The sequence below is a fragment of the Leptinotarsa decemlineata genome, unplaced genomic scaffold (assembly GCF_025532065.1).
Source record: "Leptinotarsa decemlineata unplaced genomic scaffold, Ldec_3_MD MMD2_tig00026282_RagTag_RagTag, whole genome shotgun sequence".
NCBI lineage: Eukaryota > Metazoa > Arthropoda > Insecta > Coleoptera > Chrysomelidae > Leptinotarsa > Leptinotarsa decemlineata.
In genome coordinates this window covers 6,078,294-6,091,033 of record NW_027412668.1, presented here as the reverse complement: position 1 = coordinate 6,091,033, position 12,740 = coordinate 6,078,294, and the positions used below count along the sequence as shown (strand labels likewise).

The 12,740-nt window shown below is 33.8% G+C and overlaps 1 protein-coding gene across 5 annotated transcripts in view; it reads right to left on the bottom strand.

Moving 5' to 3' along the window:
* Dgk (diacyl glycerol kinase 1) overlaps positions 1-12,740 on the bottom strand; it is a 199,381-nt gene that overhangs the window by 17,852 nt on the left and 168,789 nt on the right. For all 5 annotated transcript variants that reach the window (XM_074179702.1, XM_074179706.1, XM_074179705.1 and 2 more), the window contains one exon: positions 8,071-8,235. In XM_074179702.1, the coding sequence (XP_074035803.1) occupies positions 8,071-8,235 (165 nt within the window). The remainder of the gene's footprint in view (positions 1-8,070; positions 8,236-12,740) is intronic.

The following is a 12,740-nucleotide window of genomic DNA, read 5'->3' as shown; positions in this document are numbered from 1 at the left end:
TTTCTTTAGTTTGATGTTAATTAGTGGGTATAATGGCTCTAGACCTACCATTCTTCACTAATTTATAGCTGGAATATTAAAAACTTCCTTCGTATTACTAAATATAAAATGAAAACGAATTCAAATGAGAGAGATCCGAACTGAATTGGATGAGAAAGGAGAATCAACTGTCAAAAATATATAAAGAAATAAAATCGAGATGACATGGAACAGTTTGCAGGTCTCTTGTCACAGTTCCATGTCATCTCGATTTTATTTATTTATATATTTTTGACAATTGATTCTCCTTTCTCATCCAATTCAGTTTGGATCTCTTTCATTAGAATTCGTTTTCATGATTTCTTTAGTTTGATGTTAATTAGTGGGTATAATGACTCTAGACCTACCATTCTTCACTCATTTATAGCTAGATCATTATAAACTTCCTTCGTATTACTAAATATAAAATGTTCATTACTATCAACATGTCATAGTGACCAATTATTCATTGGTAACGTGTGATAATTTTCTTTTCTCCATTATAAAATTTTCTTCTCCATGTAAGTATTTTTATACTTCATTGTATTAACTATTGTTATGTTGTTCTTCTTTTATTGTATAATTTTTAAATAGTTTGCTGATGATGAGCACGTACTGATTGATGATTTTACCGTTCTAACATCTGAGGGTGATAATTAATTGTGGAGACGAATTTGAGAATTTATGCATCGTAAACAAACATAAAAAAACAATAACAGTTAAAATATACAAAAATATTATTAAATAAAATGTACAGAAAAGTAATTGAATAAAATATACCTACAATTTCACAAGGAAAGTGAACATAAAATATGCATGATATTATAAAAGTTCAAGCACTGAGATTGTGGCAACATATTCCTCCGTACTATAAAAACTTTGTTTCATTACAAAGTCCTTGATGTGCTTTCAGAAACTTGACGAGGGTAAATTTATGATACTGGATGGTGGAATATTATACAGATTGATATCGAGTGAGTTCTTAGAGGATTTTTGTGAATTGAACCGATGATGTCTCAAAAGATTAGCCCCACGAGTATTATACCCGTGAAATTAGGAGTTCCTCTACTATCTACCTCGAAACAGGTTCGTAGGTGATCTTCTCGAATAATTTCACTCAGTCAATCGGTCGATGTGTGAGTCGATGGTTCAAGCCCCAGGCTGAACGCTCGATTTTACTTGCGATCGTTCAACCCGTGTTAGGAAACACACGTTAAAAGGTAAGACCTCGTTAGTCCTTAGTTCGTACAATCTTGAGGGTTGTCGTTCGTAGGGGTGCGATAGCTGTTTAACGGAAAAAACATATTTTAAACATAATTTTTTAATGGGTTGATTCAGTTTGAAGTTTGTTAGTGTCTTTTTAGAGCTTGTTTTCGAAAATGTTCCTCTACTATTTATTTATTCTTTGAAAATCATCTATGGAGCGGAAGGCGAATTGTTCAGTAAGTGAATTTTCGTTTTTGTTATTGAACCATCAGCTTATGATCGAATTGTGGATTCTGGCTGTTAACCAAAAAGGGCTAGCGACGTTGGGACTGGCAAGAAGTTTATTCCTAATTATTCCATTATGACGTTCTTCACTTCCGTTTATTCTCAATTCGGATTTGTTGCAAGTATTGACAAACCTCGTTTCAGCAGTGGAATTTTTAGAGTTTTTAGAGAATTTTTAGAGTTTAGAGTAACTTGAACCAAGATTTCCCGTTAGAAAATTGCTTCATTGAAAAGATAATTTATGTCAAATCAAATCAAAATGTACTTTATTGTCGAAGATGAAATCTCATTGACAAAGTGTTACTATTCTAAGAAATATAAGATGCACAACTTAAACGATATTGTCGAATATGGAACGCCGTTTTACTTTTTATTGTCACAAATTTTCATTCCTCAATTTATTCAACTAACAATTTATTTGTTTGAATTTAATTGACTCATGCATTTGTTCCACACATTAAAAACGATTGTTCGCAAAATTTGTTCTATTTTAAATGACACTTGATTTAAAATGTTACATGAATAAAATTGTTATTTGAATAAAAAAGAGTAATGAAATAACTTGAAGCTTTTATTGATTCCGAAGAAAAATATTGTTTGAGAGTATTGGAAAATGGAACGCCAATTTATTATATATTGTGCTGAAAAATAATCTATATACATATAGTTCAACTCAGCAATAAACCAACATTTTAATTCAACAATCAATGGAATGTATTATTCGAGTAAATTCAACAAACGTTTCAATTCCGCATATAATTTTGACCTTTCAATAAAATGTTAGTTATTTATATGACTGTTGAATTACAATGAATTTTTAAATTCACTTTCTAAAAGTAAGTTTGGGAATAAAATTTCAATGAATATATTTGAATGACTGTCAAAGTTTTTCCATGAAACATTGTTGGAAATAAAAATAGACTTTCGTTTGTCTAAAAATATAGCAAATTAACTTTCCATACTAAATATTTTTCTATGAATAATAAAGATTGTTATATTTCAATTTTATTGAAAGTGTTCAATATTTGCAACATTCACTTTAATGCATTCAATTTAAAATTTGGTTACAACTTTTGTGCAAAACATTCTCAAGCAAGTATCATTTTATTTCATCAGTCTTTTTAAAAAGCTAATTTCTGACAAAAAATTAAATTTTTTGATGATTCAAAAAGTTTGTTGTATTTGAAAGATACATTTAAAACGATTGTTGATAATTTTAATTCGGCGCTGGTATCGAGCGGATTTATCAAGAACTTCAATTGTTACATATGGCAACATGCTAGTTCATTTATAGTACGACAACACGCCGTTCAACCGTGGCGCCGAATAAAAATTATCAACAATAAATTTAATTCATGTATCACTGAAATTCAAGAAACAAAATAATTCAGATCATTTCAAAGGAATATTAATAAAAAGTAAAACGGCGTGGCACGCCGTTTTACTTTCTATTGGTATTTTGTGAAAATGAATTGTTTTGACTGTTGCATTTAGGTGATACATGAATTAAATTGATTGTTGATAATTTTTATTCGGATTATTACCGTACTATGACCAACGCCATACATATATACAGTTGAGTAGTTCCATAAAAATACGCCCGACGACAGCGCCGAATAAAAATTATCAACAATCAATTTAATTAATGTATCACTGAAATTCGACAAACAAAATAATTCAGCTCATTTCAAATGAATATTATTAAAAAGCAAAACGGCGTGCCACGCCGTTTTACTTTTTATTATTATTCCTTTGGAAAGAATTGAATTAATTTGTTTGTTGCATTTCAGTGATACATGAATTAAATTGTTTGTTGATAATTTTTATTCGGCGCTGCGGTCGAACGGATTTGGGCACACTAGTTCCTCTTACAGTTTTCTTGGTTGGTGTCTGTAAAATGTCATAAAGTTTTCGTTAATGGTACTGTTTGATTGTATAGATGGCAAATGTTATGCGACTTTTGAGAAACACATTGTAGACTGTGTCTAACGTAAGATGTCTAGACGTCATAGTTAACGTAAGCACAGCTTATAGTTATAGTCTAATACGCCTAATACTGACACTGACACCAAGAAATAGGTTACCCAACTGAACAGAAATTGATGGTTCAGGTTGTTCATAGTGAAAACATTACAATATTATATTTATCATGAGTGGTTTTAATGTGAAGCTTAGGATTCGTCAAACTATACTGGAGGTGAAAAGGTTTTTGGAAGAAGGAAACATATACAATGCAATACAATGCGCTGACGTCGGGCGTATTTTTGCGGAACTGCATATAATATGTATGTCATTGGTCATAGTACGGTAATAATCCGTTCGACTGCAGCGCCGAATAAAAATTATCAACAAACAATTTAATTCATGTATCACTGAAATTCAACAAGCAATATAATTCAGATCATTTCAAACGAATATTAAAAAAAGTAAAACGGCGTGGCACGCCGTTTTACTTTCTATTGGTATTTGTAAAAATCAATTGTTTTGATTGTTGCTTTTAGGTGATACATGAATTAAATTGATTGTTGATAATTTTTATTCGGCGCTGCGGTCGGACGGAATATTGTGTTACTATCACTAAACTATCATGTTGCCAGATTTAAAAATTTAGCTTCTGCAAGAATCCGTTCGACGCTAGCGCCGAATTAAAATTATCAACAATCGTTTTAATTCATGTAACTATAATTATGAACAAATCATTTTATTCATGTTTCACAGATATTGTAGTAAATTATTCGACAGTAACAAAAAAAGTATATATGACAAACATTTACTTCCAAAAATTTCAAACAATGAATCCATATTATAACTGTTCGCAACTTTTCATCAAACAAATTAATTCATGTAACATTTTAAATCAAGTGTCATTTAAAATAGAACAAATTTTGGGAACAATCGTTTTTAATGTGTCGAACAAATCCATGAATCAATTAAATTCAAACAAATACATTGTTAGATGAATAAATTGAGGAATGAATTTTTGTGACAATAAAAAGTAAAACGGCGTTCCATAGTCGAAGATAAAATATTATTGTCAGAAGTGTTATTATTTTAAAGAATATGAGTTATACAAATTGAAAGTAATATTTGAACTTTTGGTGTATGCTACATGTTGAAATAAATAATAATAATAATAATGAATATTCTCATGCAACACATAAATGTTGTATTAGAATATAAAAACTATAAAGCATAAAAATATAAAAGTGAATGCATAGAAAATAATAGTAAGTATCAACTCCGTAAACATTTTCAACTATACAGTTCAGAGCTAAATGTAAACATTAAACAAAAAATTAAAAAAGTCACATCACAAAATATTTCCTTATCAAACAAATAATTGACTACTGTGAAACTCATTGTTTCTAGTGGGGATATCGAAGATGAGGGTAAAACAAATTTTTATTATTATGAATCACTTTCTACTCCTTTTATCCCGAAAGACGTATAGAAACCAAAATCCACTAATTTGCAATCACCACACCGGAAATTTGTCTCCGAAATTGGATATGCCAGTGTGTGTCTGTGATTGAGTACTCATAAGGGTCAATAATGAAAATCCAGCTAATGATCGGATGTCGGATGATTGTGGAGTTGGAGGAGGAATGAGGAAATACAATAAACCATCAGGGCTTCCGCCTTTGAGAGCCATTGCAGATGAGAGATAATTTAAGGTACAGTAGTGAAATGTGTTTCGTTGGTGTCGGAAAACAAGACGATATTCAGAAGCGAACTGGGTGTTAGTGGATACACATCAGAGGTTTCCAAAAACTATTTTCAATTCAAATCTTCAAAATTTTTAAAGATATAAAGATATAATTTCTAATTGAAGTTCACATATGGGTTATTGTTTTTTTCAGTGCTATAAAAAAAGATTTATTTGAATTATGATTATATTTTTGGTTTAATTTCTATTTTTTTGGGAATGAGAGTAGCTCAGACGGATTAACATTATGATAGAACACTAGAAAATTCAATTTATTATAGAGTGCCATGGTTGTGACGAGCATGCATGGTCGTTAGAAGTATCCAATGTCCAATCCAATGTTCAATCATGATTTAATCATGTCGAAATCTCAATATATTTAATTTTATACGTGAATGAGAGAGTTTTGAAGAGGTAGAACTCTCTATCTCTCAACGTTAATGTTCAGTTACACAAATATTATCAGAAATCATCATTACAATTATACAATTTTTATTAAATCCAAACCAAGCACTTTTCCCTAACACGAGAACTGGGAAAAGTGCTCGGTTTTCTATGCCAAAGGTTCCAGTTTCAAGTCTAATAACATAAACTACATTTGCTACTGTGACCAGTCAAAAACCTCAACAATTTTTTCTACAGTAATGATTCAGTTATTTGGAAAACGAAATCAACAAAGTATCATAAAGCTTGTCGCTCAGATTTTTCAGTCCTTGCGTATATGCGTATTTGGCGATTATATGATAACCAGTTAAAAAAAAAGGTTTTGCAAGGTGACCGCGATTTGAAGGTAACCGTTTTATAATCTATGTTGAGTATATAATCATAGTTGCATAGTTTCCTCACATTAGTCTTGCAGATATATTTGCAAATGTCATATCAGATATAATTCAATATCCATCGTGGTATTAGCTAATGAGGTAGTTGTTTTTCGGCAGACATAAACCAGGTCCTGCTGGATAGGAACGCCGGTAAAGATGAACATTCATTTTTTTATGTATGTATCTCTTCTGGATACAGTCTCCAGACATGTTTTGCTTTTGGTTAGAATATTGGTACAGAGGAAATTTTTTTCTTGCTTTTATGTCTTTGTTCACGGGGTCTTTATTGTATAACTATTTGATACAGTAATAGGGGAGCCCAAGCGGGGATTTCGGGATTTACTGAAGCGCGGCAGATTAATATACAGGGAGATACCTTGTACCCGGTTAAGTACCTCCACCAAATATGAGCCCCATATATAAGACCGCCCGTGAAGGATAAAGGATCAGATTAGTAAAAAAAATTGATCATCAGAAATTCTCGAACGCGTCAGATTGAGGTAGGGTGAGTTAATTACATGCTAAAAAGTGTATATTCCAGTAATCTGACAATTTGATAGTGACGTAAAGAAAGGGGGGGACAGCAAAGTTGTAAAAAGGAATGTCATCTAGACATTCTCGAGCGTAACTAATTTTTTTTTATTTTGAAGAAAATAATTCAAGGATATCGAAAAATATATAATCTGACGATTTCCGCAAGCCGAAATAGCAAAAATTCGTCGAGAAAGTTTAATGCGTGCAGCTGCGTGATGCCTGTATTTCCTTCTCCGCGTTTCTATTCCTTTTTCACTTTTTCTCTATCTATTACTCTCTGACTCCGTCCCCACTCTGAATTCTATTGCCATGACGCCATCGCAGATGATCACAGAGACTCGTTCTTGATGAAGATGATGATCAATTAATCAATTAATTGATGGGTGTAGCCGTTAGTACGAGGTGGGAAATCATGATGAAGAAAAGAGAAATGAAACTTTCTATGTTTTTTACCACTTTTATTTGTAACTAGCGTTACTGCAGTTTCGTCCTATAAGGACATTTTCAAACTTATATATTGTATGAGTGACTGCAGTAACGTTAGTTACAAATAAAAGTGGTAAAAACTTAAAAAGTTTCATTTTTCTTTTCTTCATTAATTAATTATAAAAAATTAATTTTTTGAGCATTTCTTTTATATTATTTTTTTATAAATAAAAGTATTCTACTTGAAAAACATACACTCATTTATTTGCATGCTATTTCCCGAGCTTTTCAATTATGTAAGTTCAATGATGGAAAAAAAAATAAAAAAAATATGTTTTTGTCAGATTAGGCGAATCCCTCTAGATAATCGTCAGATTATGAGGCAGCACGTCTAAAACATAAATATGAACCATATATATCTCAATCTGACGCGCTTGAGTATTTCAAAATGACAAATTTTTTGCACATTATAATAATGGCAGCGAGTTTGCGTCAGATCGAAATCGTCAAATTATTGAATGAGAGCTTTTTTTGGTGCACTTAACACTCCCTTAGAAAATCTGACGCGCTCGATTAATTTTTTTTTTCATTTTTAACCCTTACGTACAACCACCCACATCATGCAAACGATCAGATTAACATACGAACATTATTAAAAATACGTAGGACATTGATGGTATCAATATCTGACGCGCTCGAGTATGTCCATGCAACAGTTTTTTTTTACATATTTAATAATCTGTAGCAGCTTTCCCCACCGATGAAAAGGTATATATTATATAACATTTTTTTCTTCTTATCATCTAAGCTTTGCAACCTAAAAGGTCTCTATGACGCTCGAGTTAATCCCCATTTTGCATCGTCATCAGACTTATTTTCAAATGCGAGTAACAATTCAAAAATTACGTAATATCAAGGAAAACATGAAACAAAAATGACTAACGAAGTGATAGCTACACTCTCATATAAAAAAGTAAATTCGTCAGTAAATATTAAAAAAGTATCTAGTAAGGTAACAAAAATTGTTTGTTTCATTTATTTCCGTATCGGCATGCTCAAATAAAACATTTTTACCTGTCTTTCCTCTTGTAGAACAGTCACTGTCGGATCTGTGATGTCCCAGTAACTTTTCCCCAATGCCATGAATTTTTTCTACAATCATCTCTCCGTACGTCACCGGTTTTTCTTCGGTGTGCCTGATCTGGGAATCGCCAACTGAGTTGACGTTTCCGGACGAACCTGTAAAAAATATAAAACGAATAAAAGACAAGGAACTTTTTATCCAAACTTTGTTGTTTGAATGAAACGTATCACTGAATATACAGAAGGCGAAGGTAGATGTGTTAGAGATTTTGGCGAAGGCGCCAACGCTACATTGTTTGTAAACAATCAGTTGCATCAACAACATTCATTGCTGGATTACTTTCCTCAATGAATACAAACGATGGAACAGTTGAAGGCTAGTTGCTTTCATAGAGCTCTGGTGATTAAATGCATTAGACCTGTGTTAACGATTGAAACGAACACAAATCGGTGCTTACGACAAGCATTGTCAATATCAATATTTTTGACAGGTAATTAGAATATTTATAGTATAGAATATAGATTCAAGAAACACTTCATCTAGAGATTTCAACTAAACAGTTTTAAAGCGCCACACGTGTTTCGCTAAACAATAGACCCTTCTGACACGTGTCACGTTTTTGTAAAACGGTTTAGTTAAAATCTCACAATTAATTTTTCTTGAATAAGTTATAGATTTTCACAATTATAGGTCGATTCCATCGCAATCATAACTTTTGATAATTATAACTATTTGAGATAATCCACATAACTTGAATTTTGAAATTGAGTTTTTCCGAGTTTTCATTATTGTTTTATTTTCCTGGTTCGTTCTAGTCATTCAATTGTCCGCTATGTGAAACGCTTGCCAGTCGATCGATTTTCATTGCTTGAAAGTAAGACCCAGACAATTTTTATGATAATAATATCGTTTATTATGCATAAAAATACATTTATACATAAAAGGAAAAGGGTTAGCCAAAGGCTATCTTCCACCCATCCCAAAAATTATACAGTACGTATAAGAAAATAATTATAAACATACTCATTTACATACTTATTTACATTACAACAATGATAGAGAAGAGAAAAAATAATACATCATCTAGTTGCTAATAACTCTTGATTTTCTTGACATTATTTTGGTCAATTTAACAATTTCATTGCACTACCGTACATTGAATTTTAAATCTTTCGAATTAGCACTGAGCAGTAAGCATCTGTGATTTTATTTCTTTCTTAAATTGATGAATATTATGATTTAAAAGGGGCAAAATTTCATTCAGATAGGAAGGGGCCATATGCATGTCAGAATGCCTGCTTAGTAAACTATATAAATAACTAGGTGTTTCAGTTTGAAGTAACTTAAACAAAAATATTTTTATCAAATATTGGACTCTGTACCTCATATTCAGCTCCTTCATTTTTAACAAAAATGGGGTGACATGTTCACCATATGGTATACAGCATACGAATCGCATGCAGGCATTTTGTATACGTTATAACTTTTGTTTGTTATATTGCGGCAAAAAATTGTAATACACCGAACAACAATACTTGATTTGGGGGTAAATAAGAGTTTTAACTAACCTGAGTTTCATTTCTTCTGATAACTGATACTTGAATTTATATAGCGATTTGAGTTTGAAGAATGATACTTTGAAAATGTTTGTCACATGTTCGTGGAAAGACAAAGAGCTATTAGCTATGGTTACGCCAAGATTTTATCACTGTCTGCGTTATCGAGAGTGAGCCTAAATTTACACTGAGGTTCTACTATTTGTCTTTGAGACCCTATGCATAAGGCCAAAGTTTTATTGGGATTGATTTTCAGTTCATGATTCTCCGAGTCATAGTTACGACCGCACCGGGGGGCCTGGGGGGCCGGTTAGGCCCCCCAGACGTACCCTGGCGTTGGATGCGATCGGGCGTGGAGGGGTGGATTTTCGGGAAATCCTTGCGGGTACCGCCCCTCACCCCACACCAACAGGATTTCGCAGGGCTTCCTCCCGCTCACCGAACCCGGAATTGCTTCCTTACATCTACTTAGTGTGGCTAACCAAGAGACAGGACCATCGGCAGCGTTCGACCGAACGTTCGTACAAGTTAACTAAGCTCTTCTTTCGCCAGAGAGTGCTCGCGTCGCACACCTGCCCCCGCCAGCCATGCCAAATCAATTGGGAATATGGTCCGGAAGTGGCCGGCCGGGGTCCTAAGCTCGGATACTAGTAGCTCCGTCCATCCGGGTTCCGACACCTCAAGCGTCTGCCTTGGTGCCCTCCAAGGCTAGACTCGGATACTAGAGCCCGGAAGGACCGCAAGCCCCGACACCTCGAACGCTTGGATCCGTACAGAAGCAGGCGAGGATCACGGAACAGCATAAGCCGTCCAGTGCCTCATGATGGGGCTGCAATGCACCCATGAATGGATTACCGCAGCCCTGTATCCCTTTACCCGCTAGCGGAGCCGCTGCCCCTAAGAGGCCAACGCCAGTTGGAGATGAGGCTCACTAGCCTCCAGCCGCGAGCGAGAACTCACCTCTCCCCTAGAACTCATGTTAGGAAAGTTCCCTTTCCAACGTGTTTTGGCCACGCAACTTTCTGTATCGGTGTTATGAGAAGATAAATATAGCTGTATATCATCTGCGTATAGATGTACTTGACAATGACAATAAGAAAGTGGGGTAATAAAAAATAAACACTGAAAACATCAAGGGTCCTAAAATACTTCCCTGCGGTACACCTGAGACTGTTTCTTTCAGGGATGACCATGAGTAATCATCCAGTTTGACCCTCTGTGATCGGCCTGTGAGATAGCTGGTCATCCATTTAAGAGAAATGTCATCGAATCTTATAAATTTGAGCTTGCTGATGAATAAATCGAAATTAACTAAATCGAAAGCTTTACTTTGATCAAGCAGTACTAAAATGGTGATTTTTGATTGATCTCTGAATCTCGCAAGATCGTCGATTACTTTCAAGAGGGCAGTCTGTGTTTAGCTCGCACCAGTTTCGACCTCATTAGTTTGGAAAACAAACGTTCTAGAAAATTGTTTTTTGTATAACTCAGTGTTTATTCAATGTTTATATGAAAGTAGCTGTTTCGAGAGAGCTTTCTCTTTCAGTTTGTGTCTGAAAGTTACTTCTTTGCATGATCTACACATTGTATCGAATAACTTTTTGAAATTGATTGCTTTCTTCGAAAGATTCCCACATGTTTTTTGTTTCAAGATGAAGTAAGCCAAAACCTTTCTTGGCCAAAAAACCCCTTTTATATTTTATATTCGTCGCGGCGTTTCCGTCACTATTTTCTGCAAAAAAGCTTATAAAGAGGGACTAACTTGATATATTCTGCACGGACCTGCTTTATAGTTAACTTGTTCATCTACCTACATCGTTTGTGAAAATCTTATGGCTGAAAATTAATTAACTAACGGTATGAATGTGTAAATATATACTGTCATGTGTTGACATGAAGTCGTAATGTTACAAAGTAATGAGTTCTTCGTTTTGTAATGTATTGTGTATATTTCATCAGTTCGGACTTCCATTGTCTGATATAATATAAATTGATTTGATAACCCTGAAAAAAATCAAAAAGATTAAACCGAAAATAACAATTTTATTAAACAAAAACTGAAATTACAAAGAAATAACATTCAACAACAACCAAACAAATAAAAAGTGAAAAAATTAAAAATATTATTAACAAAAAATGAAAAAACCTTCCGTGAAAGTATCCACAAAAGAGACAAATTTCCAACCTTTCTCCGATGTTCCGGACTAACAAGATTGTACGTGATATTCGTGTCTCCAATCAAGCGGATAGCTCTTTTCTGGATGCAATTCAACAACTTTAGGGTATGCTTAGGGGCGGAGCTCCATATATGTGATCAATAATTCAAAGAATGTCTAATCTGAGCTATATAGAGCCCCAAACATTGCTGAGGTTTGTTCAGTTTTCTGGTTTGGAACAGTGTTCCAAGCTTTTGAGAAGCAGCCTTTGCGATTCCAGCAACACGATTGTGCCAAGACATATTGGTGTCCATTTTAACCCCCAACAAACTTATCGAAGCAGAAAGCGGAATGGTCTGATCTGACATTACTATATCCGGTTCGGAGACATTTATCTTCTTGGAGAAAACCGATGCCTGGGTTTTTGTGGCATTGAATTGAACCTGGTTACTTTCATCCAAATTCGAAATCACCTCTAGATCCTCATTAAGATATGCAATCTCTTACTGTCGGTGAAGATGTGCATCTACAGTCTCTCTACTTCTTTCGTCCTCTCTTGTCCAGAGAGGAATCTCTAGTTTTTTCTCGCCCCAGCCTCTTGTCTTGTCGATAGACGGTTTTTAAGGGACTATAATCTATTTTCTTGGTGGCAGCATTGAAAAGGAAATATTTTTCGATGATTTTTCATGTTGCTTCTTGTCCCACATCAGCCTAGTACTTCACAGTATCCGAGTACATGGGTGAGACTGTATTACATCAAGTTCAAGGTCAAAACGACGAATTTCACTAGTTCGGACTTCCATTGTCTATTATATAAAATGATTTGAAATCCCTGAAACAAGTAAAAAAGAATAATTAAAAAAAAAGAATAGTTGAAAATAACAATTATATTAAGCAACAATAAACCTGAAATGAAATGATAGTAAAATAACCTACAAGTAAAAATAT